General features: G+C 37.9%; 3 protein-coding genes across 3 annotated transcripts; 2 read left to right on the top strand and 1 right to left on the bottom strand.

The window, feature by feature from the left end:
• Positions 1-236: 236 nt before the first annotated feature.
• Positions 237-7859, top strand: LOC149737197 (polypeptide N-acetylgalactosaminyltransferase 11-like). Its single transcript, XM_089877644.1, has 12 exons — positions 237-704; positions 1004-1130; positions 1440-1609; positions 1898-2023; positions 2439-2526; positions 2871-3003; positions 3460-3538; positions 3900-4069; positions 4428-4567; positions 4832-5055; positions 5481-5590; positions 5829-7859. Exons 1-12 carry the CDS (start codon positions 434-436, stop codon positions 5967-5969), a joined length of 1779 nt encoding a protein of 592 aa, XP_089733770.1. The 5' UTR covers positions 237-433; the 3' UTR covers positions 5970-7859.
• Positions 7642-9309, bottom strand: LOC149737196 (beta-1,4-glucuronyltransferase 1-like). Its single transcript, XM_089877645.1, has one exon. The coding sequence runs from the start codon at positions 9139-9141 to the stop codon at positions 7876-7878; it is 1266 nt and encodes a 421-aa protein (XP_089733771.1). The 5' UTR covers positions 9142-9309; the 3' UTR covers positions 7642-7875.
• A 220-nt stretch (positions 9310-9529) lies between these two features.
• On the top strand, positions 9530-13457 carry LOC149737195 (transforming growth factor-beta receptor-associated protein 1-like). Its single transcript, XM_089877643.1, has one exon. The coding sequence runs from the start codon at positions 10031-10033 to the stop codon at positions 12650-12652; it is 2622 nt and encodes an 873-aa protein (XP_089733769.1). The 5' UTR covers positions 9530-10030; the 3' UTR covers positions 12653-13457.
• The last annotated feature ends 6656 nt before the right edge of the window (positions 13458-20113 follow it).

Raw genomic sequence — 20113 nt, 5'->3', positions numbered from 1 at the left:
ATTACCATTAGGTGTCTTGTACGAATGCACATACGGTCACAGTAGAATAAAATGGCCAGCTCGTCAGCACGCTTTTAGTGTCAGTGGTGTAAACCCCGCTTAAATAAAAATTAATTTGACATCTAAGTTTATAGTTTCTATTTAATCAGTCACCTATAACATCGGGGAGTCCCCCTTTGAATTTGGCAATTTGTAAAAAATGTTATTTTTTGTTGATTATTTTAAAGTTATTTGTAAATAAATACACTATAATATAATGTAATAATTTACTCTAAGTGTAGTATATATGTGCATAGACTTATTTTATAGTTCTTAAAAGTAAGAGGTCAATGAAAAACTGCCACGCTTTTTAACCGACACCCTTTCCCACCCATAGCGAGTTTTAAAACCTATTGTTTTGTTGTTGATTCCTTTCTCTTCGTTCCTAAATAATATGATCCTCGTTTTCGAAGAGATAAATAAAATTATGTCATGTCCAGTTGATAGTTTCAAAATAAGGTTAAGTATAATGAGACGAAACATTGGTACAGTCATTCTGCTCGTTCTGTTGATAACATCATTTGTCTTTTATTACGTCGCTGTTTCTGTTCAAGATGACCGCAGGTTGCAGAAGATACGGGTTCAAAACTCACTCAAGGTACAAGTGAAAAGTGTGTTAATGGAGGCACAGAAGCAAATGGGAAATAACTTCATTGAGAATATGAGTAAGTATATGGGTGGCTTGGTTTGTGTGAGTTCTTTATAACTGGTTTTTGTTGTTAACTATAAAAGTGACTTATCAATGGTTGCCATTGCCACTACTATCATGCCCACATTGAGTTGCTAAAGATATCGGATAGAAAACAAAATGCGCCAGTTTCTTATCTTTAATTGGTGCTGTGTTACTATTTGTACCCAGATTATTCACCTGGGGTATTGTGATAGATTCAAGGGCTTGTATGCATAAACTGCATAACAATATTAGGTGCCTACCATTGCATTGAAATACACAACTTTCATCCAGGTATGATCCACACAGAAGAAGAACAAGAGGCGTACATGCAAGGATATAAATCCCATGCATTCAATCAACTTGTCAGTGATAGAATTGGAATCCAGCCTCGAACGATACCGGACACAAGACAACCAGAGTATGAGATCTATAATATTAAAGTCAAGTTTAATATAACACTAATAATATGTTTCAAATCAATTTAGTCTTTTTTCTGCTGCTTTTTTTACAAGGCATGACATAATTCTCAAGAAATGATTTTGTAGGTCATTTAATTAACAGAAATAAATATATTTTCTTAAAACTAAAGTATTAAGATATATATAACTTATCAAAGTCTTGCTTCATGCCACTTAACAGCCTAGATTTTAAATGTTTTTTTATGCCAATTTTTTGCACTATTTGCCACTTGTTATTAATAGCATCATAATACCTTCATGCTGTTCAGATGCATCGGTATCAATGAAGACATGACGCAACACCAAGTGTCAATCATCATATGTTATTATGGGGAAGCATTGTCAGTGTTAATGCGAACCATCAGCTCAATATTTAAGCGAACTTCGCCTTCATTGTTGAAGGAAATCATTGTAGTTGACGATGGATCAACCGATAAAGGTATTAAATGTAATGTTGTTGTACTTAAGGATATAACTTAAGGATAGGCGGTGAATTAGGCCAAATTTGGTTCAAAATACGCATCGCACACCAGTTGCTGACAAAGCATTGTAGGGAAAAACACTTTGAACTTGTGTTTTTTAAATTTACGACCAAAATCTTGTTTTTAATCATCTACTAAGATATATTGGGCTATTTCAATTCAGTAGGCTTACTTAGTTAGATGGAACTTTTTAAGATAGATTCAATTGTTCATAATATTCCATAACACAAGTCTTCTTCCATCAGAAACACTAACAGAAGTTGAAAGATCGGTCGCCAAGTTTTACCTTGAGTCAAAACTACACGGGTTACGTTCGAAGAGTCAACTTGGTTTAATACGAGCTCGTATGTTCGGGGCACGATATGCTACAGGTGGTTATTGTAAACGTATGTTTCACATTTTAGCATAAATGCATATGTGTTATTACTGCTTAGGGCGACATCATATTTTTTTCCAACGTTTCATTCTTTCCCTCAAAAAGCTTTTAGTGAAAAGAAGTTATTGTATTATTTTTTTATATTATAGCATGAATGTATATGAGTTAAGCTTGTATTGCCTGGATGGTATGGCCCCCAGTCTCTGAAAAGGATGTGACATGTGGCATCATATATTTTGCACATAAGCTTTAGGTTTAAAATAGCTTTTGTGTGGTAACTAGTGAGTGGGCACGAGGTGTATGAATCAGAATACCTGTAACATGTTACACTCATCATACATTAAACAACACTACATTATTCAAACATGATTTATGATCTCCATGTCACAATATATGATTTCTATGTACAGGTGATGTTCTAATATTCCTTGATTCTCATTGTGAGGTCAACAATGGTTGGATTGAACCTTTGTTGAATGAAATCGATCGAAGTAACAGGTTTGTGGCTTGACGGTGAGCATGAGGTGTATACAAGACACCCATGTTATAACTTAACAGCGAGCGGAAGGTGTAAACAACCCGAAGACCTTATGTGTCTGGTGTATAAAATACATGTTATAGCTCGAGGTTATAACACATACCATATCATTATGAGGATTGTAATGACCACCTATATACTTAATAGTAATCCATTGAATATTCCATACAAGTGAAGTCGTACAGTGAGGCATGTAAAAGGACCTTGGATTTAACCCAGAGTTGCCCATTACCTCAAACAAAGAGCATAAGGTGTATGACCACCCAAACACATTATATATTTGGACAAATATTTTACATTCCAGGACATCGGTCGTGAGCCCGATAGTTGACACCATCAACCCCGATACGTTCGAATATGAAGCCTCACAATTAATGAGGGGCGGATTTAACTGGGGGTTGCATTTTGCGTGGGAGGCGTTACCAAAGCCATGGAAGGTGGGGGTTCTTTATATTTTGACTTGTTTAAAACGTCGCATTAGTTGTCACTATAAAACATATGTATATATTTTATTTATTTTGTCAAATGCAATAGCAAAAATTAGGTAAAATAGTGAAGTGAAGGGAATTGCCCCAAAACGACATTTGTTAAAAAAGGCTACGAGTAAAATATACTCAAGGAAAATGTCAAATTATTAGTGTGGCTGCTAAATTTAACAGATGTTTGTTTCATTTACTTTACTAAGGGTGTCTCTAAAATACACGCGAACAACCACATGCGAACATGACAGGTGTTACTTACCAAGAAAACTGTTTTCTACCAATGAAGCTCGTGGCCCCCATATCCCTATAACCCCATAACCCCTTCCAGTTGATAAAAAAGAAGCACCCAGCCAGCAACCGTGTTTGCACGTATTTTAAAACACCGTTTTATAATAAAGATTTTCATCCCAGGATCCCACCATAGCTTACCCCACCCCTACAATATCGGGAGGATTGTTCGCCGTAAACAGAGATTTCTTCTTCTCGCTGGGTAAGTTTTGCCGCATAGAACTTGACCTAAAGATGGCGGGTTCAAAGCTCGTTGCTGCTACCACTGCAGTGGTGTCTTTGGGCAAGACACTTAACAACAATTGCTCAAACCCAGTGATTTGGTTGTCCAAATTTTCAGTCGTAGAGAAAAACGCATTAAAACCAACCTAAAAATGCCCTGCCGAAAGTGGTTATGATCACATCAATATCGAGCATTGAACCTGGTAACTTGGTCTTGGAACAATGTTGAGTAAATGTCAAAGACAGATATGCCTTTAATGGTGGCAGTACCGAGCATTGAACCCAGTACCCTAACATTAAGTGCCATGGCGCAGACTTTAAACTAAACCATCACCCACCAGGGGGATATGATGAAGGAATGGAGGAATGGGGAGCCGAGAATCTCGAGTTATCGTTCCGAACATGGATGTGCGGAGGAGAGATGATGATCGCTCCTTGCTCAAGGGTTGGTCATGTGTTTAGGAGAAGAAGACCGTATGGTGGGGGGAATAATGCTGCGCTTACTAACTCCGTGAGTGCTTGTAATATATGGGTTTATGTAGGAGGTTCAACTCTGATCTTATTGTGTCTGTAATAAGGCATCAAGTCCCAACTGCATCCTTAATAAAGAGATGTCTGTACTTGTGTGTAGATGATATTGATTATTAATGCAGGAAAAAATGGCCGGAAACGACAATCGGTATAACCTAATACACCTCTTGTCTGCTTACAAGTTACCATGTATGTGACATTGTGGGTGATTGTTTTCATGTATGTCGAACAATCTGGACAACCCATTAGTGATCTTATGGTTAGAATTATTGTCGTATTTGCTGATAACGAATAAAACTTCCAGTTACAATATAAATAACCACATTTTTCAACCACAGGTTCGGTTAGCAAAGGTTTGGCTCGACGGTTTCATCAAACATTTCTACTCTGTACGAGCGTACGCGAAGCAATTGTCGCCCGATAATTTATCTGAAAGAATGAAGTTAAGAGAGAAGTTGAATTGTAAAAGTTTCAAATGGTAAGCTTGTGAGAAATATGTTTTATTTTTACCTTAAAAATTATGCTTGAATTATATACTTTGTCTAGACATCTAAAAGCAAAGTAAACGCTGTTTTATGTGTAAACTGTGTTGCTCAACTATATCCTATATTTACTTCATGCTCCTCCAAAGTTACACCTCAAAACGACATGGCACTTACATTTATAAAACTAATACCGGTATTAAAAACAGATTTGATGATTCAGTTCTAAACATCACCCCTTACACTACACATATAAACAGGTATCTATCTGAGGTTTACCCCGAGCTTGGTATTCCTGGTACTCGACCTTCAACCATCAAATATGCTTACCCTGTGCATGAGGTGGCCACCATTGCCCATGGACAACTTCGGGTGTCGGACCTTAATATTTGTTTAAGGGGGGATGAGAAGAAAGGCTCACCACTGGTGGCAGTAGAGTGCAAGAAAGATGAACAAAACCTAATATGGAGTTTTAACGATAAAGGTTTCTCATTGCTTTGTAATGCTGATGTCATAATGATAGAATCTGAGTGTAACTTGTTTGATCTCAGGCGACAACAGTCATTATAACACGGGTGTTCTATTTGTAACTTGTTTGATTTCGGGCGATGACAGTCATTATATCACAAGTGTTCTGTTTCATACACCTCGTGCCCGCTTACAAGTTACCACGTATGTAACTTTGTTTGTGATTATGTTTCTGTATGGTAGATAATTTAGACAACCCATCAGTGACCACTTGGTTGGACCGATTGCCGTTACATGTCTTGCCCAAGGACACATACGCCCACAATGGTAGCAGTCATGAGCCTTAAACCTCACATTTTCAGGTTACTTTTAACCACCACCTCAAACCCTTCAATAGTATGCTGTAATGACACAACAATAATCATTGTTCAATCATAACAGGTGAAATAAAGTTTGGTAAGCGAATGTGCCTAGATGGCTCTGTACTGCCTCGTGTGATGAAATGTGACGGAGGACGAGGCTTACAAAGATGGACCTTCATAGGCCACAAGGTGGGGGAGTGGAGTTGTTTTGTGGCAATTTTTTTCCTTTTTTAGAAAGTTAAAAAAACACATTTTTTTCTGACTTTATTTAACATCTAACTATATGTAAAGAACATTAGGTAGGTTTCCTTTTTAATTTTTAGTATTTTTTTATTTGTTTTGTGTGCCGTAGTTTGGCATAACGGTAAAGTTACAAATGTTTGAGTGGTTTCAATGTTTTGAATCAAGGACATCAATGTTTATACAGGTTGGTGGTAAAGTGGAAGGGAAACTTTATAATGTGGCCGTTGGTTTGTGTCTTTCAATCAACCAAACCGGGAAAACATTTGAAGCAGTTTTAAAAATATGCGACCAGCCATCTGTGCAAACGTTTGTGTTCAGCAACTAATAACTTCACTGTGCAATCACCTACTTATTGATTTATCATGACTTTATACATGGTTGAGGTCATGGCACGTTAGGGTATCTGGGATTTAGACCACAGTTGGCCCATTACCCAACCACCCAGGGTGCTACAGCATGGACTTTACCATACAACACCATACACATGTTTTAAACATTTTATTCCAAGCAGCTTAACTAATGCAACATATAGGTTAACTATAGCATATGCACCTTTTATTTCCCTTTAAACACAAATTACATATTAAACAGCCTTTAAATTTAACACATAGTTTTGGATAAAAGGCAATTATTTGACTGTGAATTACCAAAACTATTGTGATTTTTTTTATAACAAACAGTATAGGCAACCCCCTTCCCACATAGAGCACCAGGTTCAAACCCCGGTTCAGGTACATTAATATAGAACTGTGGTCAGACTTAAACTTTATAGAATGTTATTGCATATTAACTTTAACATCAAGTGTATTTACCTGATATGTAATGATAGACCTTGTGGCACCAGGTTCAAACCCCTGCCCTGGTACTTGTATTGAATTGCACTTTAGCTGTAAAGCATGTACTACTAACAAGCTGTAGCCAGTGTTTCCCAACTTAGCTACACAACAGATAAATTACTACACCAGCATTAATTGCACATACTCCGTTAGTCGATAATAGAAACACAAAGCCTTTTTGCTTGATGTGAAATCATTATCGATTGACAGGTTTAGACGTAAAACTCAAAACAAAGACATGGGTATTACATTCTAACCCACAAAGAGCCTTGAATAGGCTTAATGGTGTGGCTGCTTTATGGTTGAGAAACACTGGCTGTATTGTAAAGCTGTAATGTCCCAGGTTCAAGTCCATGTCTTGTGGTTTACACCTCATAATAGGATGGGTTTTAATAACAAGATAATAACCATGACTTTAGACCAGTGGTTCTTAAACTATAAGGCCCACCCACTTAATTAGCTTACAAGTGCTTTAAACATTCGGTAATCGGTTTGGCTATTTTTATATTAAAGTAATTTTTTTATTTTAAAATTGGGCTCTAGTTTTGTTGACATAGTAAATTTGGGTGTACCGGAAAGTTTAGGAACTCCTGGTCCAATAAACATATGTAGCCTATGCTTGCTTAGTTTATTACTTGCCGTAAAAGCAATCTTATATTTGTTATATGTTCCTAATACTGTATCACTAATTAACCATTGCTACTCAAGTGATTTCAATTGAAAGCATTTATAATGTCAGATAATCGACCGATATGTTTTAACTTGAAATTAATACGTTACCTTTCATAACTTGATTATAACTGTGCAGTTCTGATTTCGCAAATATTTCACTGCAGTTTATTTTGTTATTCTTCATTTTAGCATCATTTTTTTTCAAAATTTTTTAAGTCTTATTTTTGAATATTTTTGTTAACTGTCATAAATGCTTAAAATGGCATTAACAAACTGAAACGGCAGGGCTGAATTTGTAAGACCAGAGCTTCTGTAACTATAAGTTAATTCCAAAGTAAATTAGTTTATTGCAAAAATATTTTGCAAATACCGAACCATTCCTTGAAACTTGTAATATTTATTGAGCTTTTAAAACCTTGTTTTGGTTGAAATCCAGTCCTGTCTGTTTCGAACGGATTTTATATTCAAGTGATTTTTATCGTACACACATTTTGCGCACAAGATTTTATTTTACAAACGTTGTAACATTTATCAAAAATGCAAATGAAGATTTTTCGCAAAATACTAAAAATATGAAATAGCACCAACCAAATACACAGTGGGATCAACAACACTTTTGCTGTTTAAACACAATTCAGTGAATTACTTTGATAAACGACACCGATATATTTCAAATGATTGTTTATACAAAACTTGATATTTTCAAAGTTTGTGATGTCGTATTTAATTCAATACATAGACAGGGGGAGGTTTGCAGTCTCGTTCAGAATTCGGGTATTTTTTCTCTAAATTTTCTTGAAAGTTTTGATACTTTTGATAATTGTCTCTCATCTCATCTGTTTTAGTGGCATGGAATTTCTCTTTAGTCCCCACATGAATAAGAAAGCCAGGGTTAAGTATTTGAAAGTCCCACCCTGCTACATGCATTTCACATAACTGGCTCACCCTGTTGTACCCATATTGTTTAAATCCTTCGTCAAAACCTGGTGGGTTTTGTGCAACAAAAAAAGGTTCATAAGAGTGTTGCCAAATGACTTCATAAACTGGTTCTATTTCTCCAGTGTTGCCAAATTGAAACCACTTGCTGTAGTTCGTAATGGCTTGGCACCTAGGGCACACAGTGCTGTAAAATGGACGTGCAACACTAGATTGAGACAACTGTGCAAGCGAGTTTTTGTCCAGTGGAAAATTATTTCGATGTTTTTCAAAATATTCTGTTTTCATCTCAAACACAGGGAGAACAAAGGCTGAATTTTCGACTAAATTTTTCTTGTATTTTGCCAAAAATTTTTTTAGTTGTTGGTGTAGATTTTTGCTCGGTATTAAATCCACGTCCAGATGCAAAACAAAACCATTTTGACTTCCAATGTTGCGCAATAAGTTGCTAGGGTACGAAACTTGCGAGTTATAGTTTTCATTTTTATGCTTTCGCAGCAAATTCTTTAATTTCCTGCACGTTTGAACTGGCAAAGTCCCCACACCATTATGGGATGCTTTTAAAGTGTTTAATAAAGAAGAGTGGTTACAATCATCGCGAACAGGGTAAACAAAATGTAACGATACATTTTGGATGTCAAAACACGTCAATAAAATCTTTGAAATGACGTCATAGTCGCCTTTATTACAAACAAACAATGTGTAAGACAATGGTCCCTTCCATGTCTCAAGTAAGTCGGAAAATTGAAGCAAATTATCTACGGTTGAATGCGTCACCAGTGTGACGTCATTGGGATGACGTGACTTTGGGTATGACGTGTTTGAAAGGACAAAATATTTCCCAGATTTGTCTAAAACTTGATCAGGGTTTTGAACAATGTCTCGTTGCTTCAGAACGGATTTTATTTGATATTTTCGAAAAATATTTTGAGAAATGAGCTCTTCTGTTTTTATACAACGTCTTAGACATACTAAAACAGATACAAGCAAGATAACTGACAAAGAAAACCAGTAATTTTGAAGTTGTTTCATGTTAAAACAGAGCGCAGTCATTACAACCAATATTGTATTAGCGATTGTTCATTACACATGTTCAAAACAGTACAGGTGACTAGCTTGTCTTTAGGCAGTCGGATATTTTCCTAATCTTGATCATTAATTATGTTTTTCTGTTACAAATCTCTATAATCAAAAACAACAACAGCTTGAAAATTAATAATACGGCATTCTCGTAGTAGGGGATTTTTCGATTCGTTACGCTCTAGTAATCTGTAGTTTTAATAAAGTTGATAGGTGTTTACTTTTTGAGAAATTTAAATCGGTTTTCTTGGTATTCTTAAAAGCTATAAATACTTTAGGCTGTGTCTGCTATAATTTAATCGGCATATATTGTTCCAAAAGGTGTATTCACGCTCTAGCTAAATTTACCAGTTACTTTAAAACGAGAGAACGCGAAAAAAAGACCAAGATATCTATCGCACGTAACTGTTAAAGCATGACATTACTTTTTTCATTTTGATAAAATTAATTAAGTTCTCTCGTATTTACTTAAACGTTGAGTATGTTTTTTTAAAGTTATTTATATAAACTACTATAATTGTCTATAATATTCTGCTATCAATTTTAAATACCTACAGTCGAGTTGCTGAGGGATATTGTAGTGTGTGGATAAGTAGACTTGGTGCTAGTGAAGAATCTCCCCCCACCTTATTTGCTAACCCCTAACCACCAACCCCTATAACCACTAACCCCCAAATCATCAACACCTAACCTCCTAACCTAGGGGTTGGTGGTTAGCAAATAAGGTGTGGGGGGGGGAAGATTCTTCACTAGCACCGTAGACTTTTATGTAAAAATGCTTGTTGGACTGTCTTTTTATCTAACGTATCGTTTATATTTTCCCACTGTTTATATAGGTACAATGATAACAGTTTGATCTACCATGGCTTTGAAAGTTTTTGATTTGAAGCTTGTCCTTGGACGTGAACATATCATTGGGGATAAACGGACATGTATTGAGAGCATTGAGACTAACGGTAGAAACGTCTACCTTGGGACTAACGATGGGAACATTCACCATTATTTGCTCAACATTGAAGAAAGCAGGGAATCTAAGACAGTTGAAGCTATCAGGCAAACTGTGAAGCAGATAGGAACCAAGAAGTCAATATCTCAAATATCTGCGGCCCCAGCTTTAAATCACTTGGTGGTAAATTGTGAAGGGAATTTACTTCTGTTGAGTATGTTGGATCTATCTGTTACTAATGTAGCACCTGGGAAGCTGAAGAATATAACCTCATTCTGTGTGAATAGAAGGCCTATGCATCAAAATCCTTTTACTGTAGAAATTTGTGTTGCTTTCAATAAAAAGAGGGTTTTACAAATATACCAGGTCAGCAAAGACAGCAGTACCCTCATGCAAGAGTTGTCGCTTCCTGAACAACCAAAGTCTTTTTCCATGGATGGTAAAGCTATATGTGTGGCAACATCAACTACTTACATTATCATTAATTGTGAGACGGGCACAAGACAAGAACTGATGTCAATCGGGGAAGATGGGATGCTTAGTATGGTGTCCCATGTTGGGGTATCAGAGTTCCTTATATCAGCATCTAATGCACTGGGTGTGTTTGTGAGTATAGATGGTACATCTAATAGGCCACCCTTGCAATGGTCTGATGGTGTGTTTAATGTTGCTGTGGCTGAACCTTATCTTACTGCATTAAATGATGAGTTTGTTACAGTCCATAGTTTGTTGGATAATCAACAGAAACAATCCATTCCTCTAAGAGGTGGAAACCTTATAAGGAGTTGTGTGGGTGGTATGATACTGCTATGCACTGCAAAAGATGTAATGGTTCTTATCCCTGTGTCATTGGAAACTCAACTGCAAGGTTTGTTCAACAGTGGTAGTGTAGAAGCCGCGTTGTCTCTTGTGCAAAGCTCAAAAAAACGACTTTCAAAATCAAAGTATGAAACTTTATGGAGCCGTGCTTGTTGTATGGCAGGCTTCATACAGTTGGCTCAGTTTGACTTTGAAGCTGCAAAGCAATATTTCCTGGATGGCTCCATGGATCCACGCGAGTTAATATCGTTGTTTCCAGGACTTGTCCCTTCTTCCTCATCTTTTATCCCATCTGTTCCCGCTCTTCATAATTTATCGAACATCCAACAAGTTTGTAGCGATGATAAAAATAAATTAGAGGAATGTAAAACCTTCCTTGCTGCTTATCTGGAAGAACTTTGCAACACTAAAACGAAACCTGATGTGTTTTACGCCACGGTGCTTGTTCTCGCACAGATGGGGAAAAAAGAAACTGTCCAACAGATAATTGAGATGAAAAATGCAGAAAATCAAAGTTTTTTGGAGACTTTGGATCAAAATATTGTTGAAGAGATGGTTTTCAAGTTGAAGGAGGTAAAATGTTTCCATCAACTCGCGCTACTGCATTTACATAGTGGTGATACGGACGATGCTATGAAAATATGGAAGTCTATTGTGACTTGCGATATTTCCGATGAGTCGTTTCCTGGAGTTGGATTTGTCGTTTCAGAGTTATCGCACCGAGCGATAGATGCTGCCACCCTGTGGAAAAACGCAGAATGGATTTTACAATGCGACCAACACTCGGGGGCGCAGTTGTTCATAGATATCTTCAATAATAACAATGAAAGCTTAAACGTCGACAACGTTGTGAGTTTTCTCCATGAGTTTCCAATCGCTCTCCGTGAATATCTTTACCACCTGGTGATCGTATGTAAAGTACAGAAGGAGAAGCTTCACACACATATTGCTGTAATGTTCCTTGAACAAGTGCTGTCTCTACATAAGTCACAAGAGGATAAAAACTCCCTTAAAGAAGCGAGAAAAAAGTTGCAAGAAATATTAAGGTTTTCAAATCTTTACCGAGTCCATTTGATCCTAAACAAAGTACAGGAGTTTGGGTTATTCGCTGAACAAGTAATCCTGCATAGTAAGCTTGGTGAGCATGACAAAGCATTGGAAATACTCGTGCATAACTTAAGTGATCCACTTGCTGCGAAGAACTACTGCATTGAACAAGGAGAGGGCAATGATAAATTTCGGCAACAACTTTTCCATAGTTTGTTATCCGTTTATTTCTCCGATATATCAGCCACACGAGGCAGTAGTGGGTCCGTCACGGCAGCGATTGATATTTTAAACGAACATCCTGAAGATTTTAACTGGGAGAGCGTTTTACACTTGATTCCCACCCAGTGGTCAGTTTCTTTGATCCGCAACTTCTTGGAGCATGTCCTCCGTGATCGTATCCATGGATGCAGGTCAAGGAAGATCGAACGCAGCCTCATAAAGTCCGAGGTCCTCTTCCTCCACAGAGAGCAACATCTTCTCCATTCCCGACCAGTTGTCATTCACGAGAACAGGGTTTGCAACGTTTGCAACCGTACATTATCTGACTCCCCGCTTGCCCGCTACCCTAACGGGGTTGTCATTCATGCTCATTGTTGTAAGAACAAATACGTTTGTCCCGTCACAGGAAAGTTATTCAAAGTGTCGCAAAAAAATGAGACTTTGCCCTAATTTCAATTTAAATATTATTTTAACGAAATAACTTTTTATTCTTCATTTTGTATCACCACTATTCTATATGGGTGAGGTCATACATGTCATTTAGGCCAAAATTGGCCCATTTACTGTAGCTAAAATATGGATTTTTTTTGAAAATTTGATTTTTGTTCCATTTTGTTTCCTTAGTAGCAAATCATAACCATTGGTTTAATTCTAATTTAATTGCAATGATTTTTGATGTGTCTGTACCAGAGTTGGCCCATTACCCACTAAATATTAAAGCATGAAGGACAACCAAATATAAAAAACTAATTTCACACAACGTTTTGTAAACATCTACAATATAATTATTTAACTTTTACATTAACCAACACGGATGTGGTAGTTGGCGTCAAATGGTGAATAAGAGATTTTGATTCACATTTAAAAAATTGGTTGAACTTAAGATAACTTAACTTATATAAACATCTGTGAAAAGGGTGCAACCAATTCAAGGTTATTGTTTTTCAACTTTTTTGATACTTTGTAAAACTATGATGCGTTTCATACCAAAACACACATTACTTTTGCAATACAAACTCAAAGATTCTGTTTACGTTTGCAAACGTTTGAAATAAAACTAACGTTTATCGACAGCTTAAACATTAAAGGATGATTGCCGTAATTAATAGTGAAGTAAAATATTAGTAAGCTCCATCTTTCATATTGTGTTGTTATGTCCTTCCATATTATATTCCCTGCCGTATTTGTTGAGTGCAATATGATATATCCGAATAATTCTGTTCATTTTTTAATAAATAATAATTTTTTATTATTATTTTGTTGTATATTCTGCAGCAGATTAATGAAGCAGCTCAGTAATTTAAGCATGTACTCTGGGGTGGCTGGTTGGCAACTTTTATAGACAGAAAATATGTGCGAGACAATGCAATGTAGGCTGGTACAAAATGTCTCACAGAACATGTACAAAAAATAAAAAAAAAAACAGGAAAAAATATTTAAAATAGGGACAGAATATGGTTGCTAGGGACAAAACACGGTTGCTAGGGACGGAATATATGGTCGTTAGGGACAAAATATGGTTGCTAGGGACAAAATATGGTTGCTAGGGACAAAATATGGTTGCTAGGGACAAATATATGGTCGCTAGGGACAAAATACGGTTGCTAGGGACAAAATATGTGGTTGCTGGGGACAAAATACGGTTGCTAGGGACAAAATATACGGTTGCTAGGGAAAAAATATATGGTTGCTAGGGACAAAATACGGTTGCTAGGGACAAAATATATAGTTGTTAGGGACAAAATATATGGTTGCTAGGGACAAAATTTATGGTTGATAGGGACAAAATACGGTTGCTAGGGACAAAATATATGGTTGCTAGGGACAAAATACGGTTGCTAGGGACAAAATGTATGGTTGCTAGGGACAAATATATGGTCGCTAGGGATAAAATACGGTTGCTAGGGACAAAATATATGGTTGCTAGGGACAAAATACGGTTGCTAGGGACGGAATATATGGTTGCTAGGAACAAAATACGGTTGCTAGGGACAAAATATATGGTCGCTAGGGACAAAATACGGTTGCTAGGGAGAAAATATGGTTGCTGGGGACAAAATATATGGTCGCTAGGCACAAAATACGGTTGCCAGGAACAAAATATATGGTTGCTAGGTACAAATATATGGTCGCTAGGAACAAAATATATGGTCGCTAGGGATAAAATACGGTTGCTAGGGACAGAATACGGCTGCTAGGGACAAAATATATGGTCACTAGGGACAAAATACGGTTGCTAGGGACAAAATATGGTTGCTAGGGAGAAAATACGGTTGCTAGGGACAAAATATATGGTCGCTAGGGAGAAAATACGGTTGCTAGGTACAAATATATGGTCGCTAGGGACAAAATATATGGTCGCTAGGGATAAAATACGGTTGCTAGGGACAGAATACGGCTGCTATGGACAAAATATATGGTCACTAGGGACAAAATACGGTTGCTAGGGACAAAATATGGTTGCTAGGGAGAAAATACGGTTGCTAGGGACAAAATATATGGTCGCTAGGGAGAAAATACGGTTGCTAGGGACAAAATATATGGTCGCTAGGGGCAAAATATATGGTCGCTAGGGACAAAATACGGTTGCTAGGGACAAAATACTGTTGCTAGGGAGAAAATCCGGTTGCTAGGGACAAAATATATGGTCGCTAGGGACAAAATACGGTTGCTAGGGACAAAATACGGTTGCTAGGGAGAAAATACGGTTGCCAGGGACAAAATATATGGTCGTTAGTGACATAATACGGTTGCTAGGAACAAAATACGGTTGCTAGGGACGGAATATATGGTTGCTAGGGACAAAATATCCCTAGCAACCATAGGTATATATAGGGACAAAATATCCCTAGCAACCATATATTTTGTCCCTAGCAACCAATATATTTGTCCCTAGCAACCGCATTTTGTCCCTAGCAACCATAAATTTTGTCACTAGCTACCGTATTTTGTCCCTAGCAACCGTATTTTTTCCCTAGCAACCGTATTTTGTCCGTAGCAATTGTATTTTCTCCCTAGCAACCATATATTTTGTCCCTAGCAACCAATATATTTGTCCCTAGCAACCGCATTTTGTCCCTAGCAACCATAAATTTTGTCCCTAGCTACCGTATTTTGTCCCTAGCAACCGTATTTTATCCCTAGCAACCAATATATTTGTCCCTAGCAACCGTATTTTGTCCCTAGCGACCGTATATTTGTCCCTAGCAACCATATATTTTGTCCCTAGCAACCAATATATTTGTCCCTAGCAACCGCATTTTGTCCCTAGCAACCATAAATTTTGTCCCTAGCTACCGTATTTTGTCCCTAGCAACCGTATTTTTTCCCTAGCAACCGTATTTTGTCCGTAGCAATCGTATTTTCTCCCTAGCAACCATATATTTTGTCCCTAGCAACCAATATATTTGTCCCTAGCAACCGCATTTTGTCCCTAGCAACCATAAATTTTGTCCCTAGCTACCGTATTTTGTCCCTAGCAACCGTATTTTTTCCCTAGCAACCGTATTTTGTCCGTAGCAATCGTATTTTCTCCCTAGCAACCATATATTTTATCCCTAGCAATCTTATTTTGTCCCTAGCAACTGTATTTTGTCCCTAGCGACCGTATATTTTGCCCCTAGCAACCTTATTTGGTCCCTAGCTACCATATTTTGTCCCTAGCAACCGTATATTTTGTCCCTAGCAACCGTATTTTCTCCCTAGCAACCATATATTTTGTCCCTAGCAACCGTATATTTTGTCCCTAGCAACCGTATTTTGTCCGTAGCAATCGTATTTTCTCCCTAGCAACCATATATTTTGTGCCTAGCAATCTTATTTTGTCCCTAGCAACCGTATTTTGTCCCTAGCAACCGTATTTTATCCCTAGCAACCAATATATTTGTCCCTAGCAACCGTATTTTGTCCCTAGCGACCATATATTTGTCCCTAGCAACCATATATTTTGTCCCTAGCAACCAATATATTTGTCCCTAGCAACCGCATTTTGTCCCTAGCAACCATAAATTTTGTCCCTAGCTACCGTATTTTGTCCCTAGCGACCGTATTTGGTCCCTAGCGACCATATATTTTGCCCCTAGCAACCGAATTTTGTCCCTAGCAACCGTATTTTGTCCCTAGCTACCATATATTTTGTCCCTAGCAACCGTATATCATATATTCCGTACCTACAACCGTATTCTGTCCCTAGCAGCCATATATTTTGTCCCTAGCAACCGTATTTTGTCCCTAGCTACCATATATTTTGTCCCTAGCAACCGTATATCATATATTCCGTTCCTACAACCGTATTCTGTCCCTAGCAGCCATATATTTTGTCCCTAGCAACCATATTTTGTCCCTAGCAACCGTATTTTGTCCCTAGCGACCATATATTTGTCCCTAGCAACCATATATTTGTCCCTAGCAACCATATATTTTGTCCCTAGCAACCGTATTTTGTCCCTTGCAATCATATTTTGTCCCTAGCAACCATAAATTTTGTCCCTAGCAACCGTATTTTGTCCCTAGCAACCATAAATTTTGTCCCTAGCAACCATATATTTTGTCCCTAGCAACCGTATTTTGTCCGTAGCAATCGTATTTTCTCCCTAGCAACCATATATTTTGTCCCTAGCAATCTTATTTTGTCCCTAGCAACCGTATTTTGTCCCTAGCAACCGTATTTTATCCCTAGCAACCAATATATTTGTCCCTAGCAACCGTATTTTGTCCCTAGCGACCATATATTTGTCCCTAGCAACCATATATTTTGTCCCTAGCAACCAATATATTTGTCCCTAGCAACCGCATTTTGTCCCTAGCAACCATAAATTTTGTCCCTAGCTACCGTATTTTGTCCCTAGCAACCGTACTTTTTCCCTAGCAACCGTATTTTGTCCGTAGCAATTGTATTTTCTCTCTAGCAACCATATATTTTGTCCCTAGCAACCAATATATTTGTCCCTAGCAACCGCATTTTGTCCCTAGCAACCATAAATTTTGTCCCTAGCTACCGTATTTTCTCCCTAGCAACCATATATTTTGTCCCTAGCAATCTTATTTTGTCCCTAGCAACCGTATTTTGTCCCTAGCAACCGTATTTTATCCCTAGCAACCAATATATTTGTCCCTAGCAACCGTATTTTGTCCCTAGCGACCATATATTTGTCCCTAGCAACCATATATTTTGTCCCTAGCAACCAATATATTTGTCCCTAGCAACCGCATTTTGTCCCTAGCAACCATAAATTTTGTCCCTAGCTACCGTATTTTGTCCCTAGCAACCGTACTTTTTCCCTAGCAACCGTATTTTGTCCGTAGCAATTGTATTTTCTCTCTAGCAACCATATATTTTGTCCCTAGCAACCAATATATTTGTCCCTAGCAACCGCATTTTGTCCCTAGCAACCATAAATTTTGTCCCTAGCTACCGTATTTTGTCCCTAGCAACCGTATTTTTTCCCTAGCAACCGTATTTTGTCCGTAGCAATCGTATTTTCTCCCTAGCAACCATATATTTTATCCCTAGCAATCTTATTTTGTCCCTAGCAACTGTATTTTGTCCCTAGCGACCGTATATTTTGCCCCTAGCAACCCTATTTGGTCCCTAGCTACCATATATTTTGTCCCTAGCAACCGTATTTTGTCCCTAGCAATCATATTTTGTCCCTAGCAACCGTATTTTGTCCCTAGCAACCATATTTTGTCCCTAGCAACCGTATATTTTGTCCCTAGCAACCGTATTTTGTCCCTAGCAACCGTATTTTCTCCCTAGCAACCATATATTTTGTCCCTAGCAACCGTATTTTGTCCCTAGCAACCATATATTTTGTCCCTAGCAACCGTATTTTGTCCGTAGCAATCGTATTTTCTCCCTAGCAACCATATATTTTGTCCCTAGCAATCTTATTTTGTCCCTAGCAACCGTATTTTGTCCCTAGCAACCGTATTTTATCCCTAGCAACCAATATATTTGTCCCTAGCAACCGTATTTTGTCCCTAGCGACCATATATTTGTCCCTAGCAACCATATATTTTGTCCCTAGCAACCAATATATTTGTCCCTAGCAACCGCATTTTGTCCCTAGCAACCATAAATTTTGTCCCTAGCTACCGTATTTTGTCCCTAGCGACCGTATTTGGTCCCTAGCGACCATATATTTTGCCCCTAGCAACCGTATTTTGTCCCTAGCAACCGTATTTTGTCCCTAGCAACCGTATTTTGTCCCTAGCTACAATATATTTTGTCCCTAGCAACTGTATATCATATATTCCGTTCCTACAACCGTATTCTGTCCCTAGCAGCCATATATTTTGTCCCTAGCAGCCATATATTTTGTCCCTAGCTACCATATATTTTGTCCCTAGCAACCGTATATCATATATTCCGTTCCTACAACCGTATTCTGTCCCTAGCAGCCATATATTTTGTCCCTAGCAACCATATTTTGTCCCTAGCAACCGTATTTTGTCCCTAGCGACCATATATTTGTCCCTAGCAACCATATATTTGTCCCTAGCAACCATATATTTTGTCCCTAGCAACCGTATTTTGTCCCTAGCGACCATATATTTGTCCCTAGCAACCATATATTTGTCCCTAGCAACCATATATTTTGTCCCTAGCAATCTTATTTTGTCCCTAGCAACCGTATTTTGTCCCTAGCAACCGTATTTTATCACTAGCAACCAATATATTTGTCCCTAGCAACCGTATTTTGTCCCTAGCGACCATATATTTGTCCCTAGCAACCATATATTTTGTCCCTAGCAACCAATATATTTGTCCCTAGCAACCGCATTTTGTCCCTAGCAACCATAAATTTTGTCCCTAGCTACCGTATTTTGTCCCTAGCGACCGTATTTGGTCCCTAGCGACCATATATTTTGCCCCTAGCAACCGTATTTTGTCCCTAGCAACCGTATTTTGTCCCTAGCTACCATATATTTTGTCCCTAGCAACCGTATATCATATATTCCGTTCCTACAACCGTATTCTGTCCCTAGCAGCCATATATTTTGTCCCTAGCAACCATATTTTGCCCCTAGCAACCGTATTTTGTCCCTAGCGACCATATATTTGTCCCTAGCAACCATATATTTGTCCCTAGCAACCATATATTTTGTCCCTAGCAACCGTATTTTGTCCCTAGCAATCATATTTTGTCCCTAGCAACCATATTTTGTCCCTAGCAACCATATTTTGTCCCTAGCAACCGTATATTTTGTCCCTAGCAACCGTATTTTGTCCCTAGCAACCGTATTTTCTCCCTAGCAACCATATATTTTGTCCCTAGCAACCGTATTTTGTCCCTAGCAACCATAAATTTTGTCCCTAGCAACCATATTTTGTCCCTACCAACCGTATTTTGTCCGTAGCAATCGTATTTTCTCCCTAGCAACCATATATTTTGTCCCTAGCAATCTTATTTTGTCCCTAGCAACCGTATTTTGTCCCTAGCAACCGTATTTTATCCCTAGCAACCAATATATTTGTCCCTAGCAACCGCATTTTGTCCCTAGCAACCATAAATTTTGTCCCTAGCTACCGTATTTTGTCACTAGCAACCGTATTTTTTCCCTAGCAACCGTATTTTGTCCGTAGCAATCGTATTTTCTCCCTAGCAACCATATATTTTGTCCCTAGCAACCATAAGTTTTGTCCCTAGCTACCGTATTTTGTCCCTAGCAACCGTATTTTTTCCCTAGCAACCATATATTTTGTCCCTAGCAACCGTATTTTTTGCCTAGCAACCATATATTTTATCCCTATCAATCTTATTTTGTCCCTAGCAACTGTATTTTGTCCCTAGCGACCGTATATTTTGCCCCTAGCAACCTTATTTGGTCCCTAGCTACCATATATTTTGTCCCTAGCAACCGTATTTTGTCCCTAGCAATCATATTTTGTCCCTAGCAACCGTATTT

Source organism: Ciona robusta, chromosome 4 (assembly GCF_009617815.1).
Source record: "Ciona robusta chromosome 4, ASM961781v2".
Classification (NCBI taxonomy): domain Eukaryota; kingdom Metazoa; phylum Chordata; class Ascidiacea; order Phlebobranchia; family Cionidae; genus Ciona; species Ciona robusta.
The sequence above is the reverse complement of the archived record's forward strand: the minus strand, read 5'-3'. Positions and strand labels throughout refer to the sequence as shown.

What these genes read in the sequence shown, in the direction of transcription:
- LOC149737197 (XM_089877644.1), top strand. Translation starts at nt 434, where the DNA reads ATGATCCTCGTTTTCGAAGAGATAAATAAAATTATGTCATGTCCAGTT. An exon ending in CGATGGATCAACCGATAAAG is followed by an intron (nt 1,610 to 1,897) that starts GTATTAAATGTA and finishes TTCTTCCATCAG; the next exon opens with AAACACTAACAGAAGTTGAA. An exon ending in AGATTTCTTCTTCTCGCTGG is followed by an intron (nt 3,539 to 3,899) that starts GTAAGTTTTGCC and finishes ATCACCCACCAG; the next exon opens with GGGGATATGATGAAGGAATG.
- LOC149737196 (XM_089877645.1), bottom strand. Translation starts at nt 9,141, where the DNA reads ATGACTGCGCTCTGTTTTAACATGAAACAACTTCAAAATTACTGGTTT.
- LOC149737195 (XM_089877643.1), top strand. Translation starts at nt 10,031, where the DNA reads ATGGCTTTGAAAGTTTTTGATTTGAAGCTTGTCCTTGGACGTGAACAT.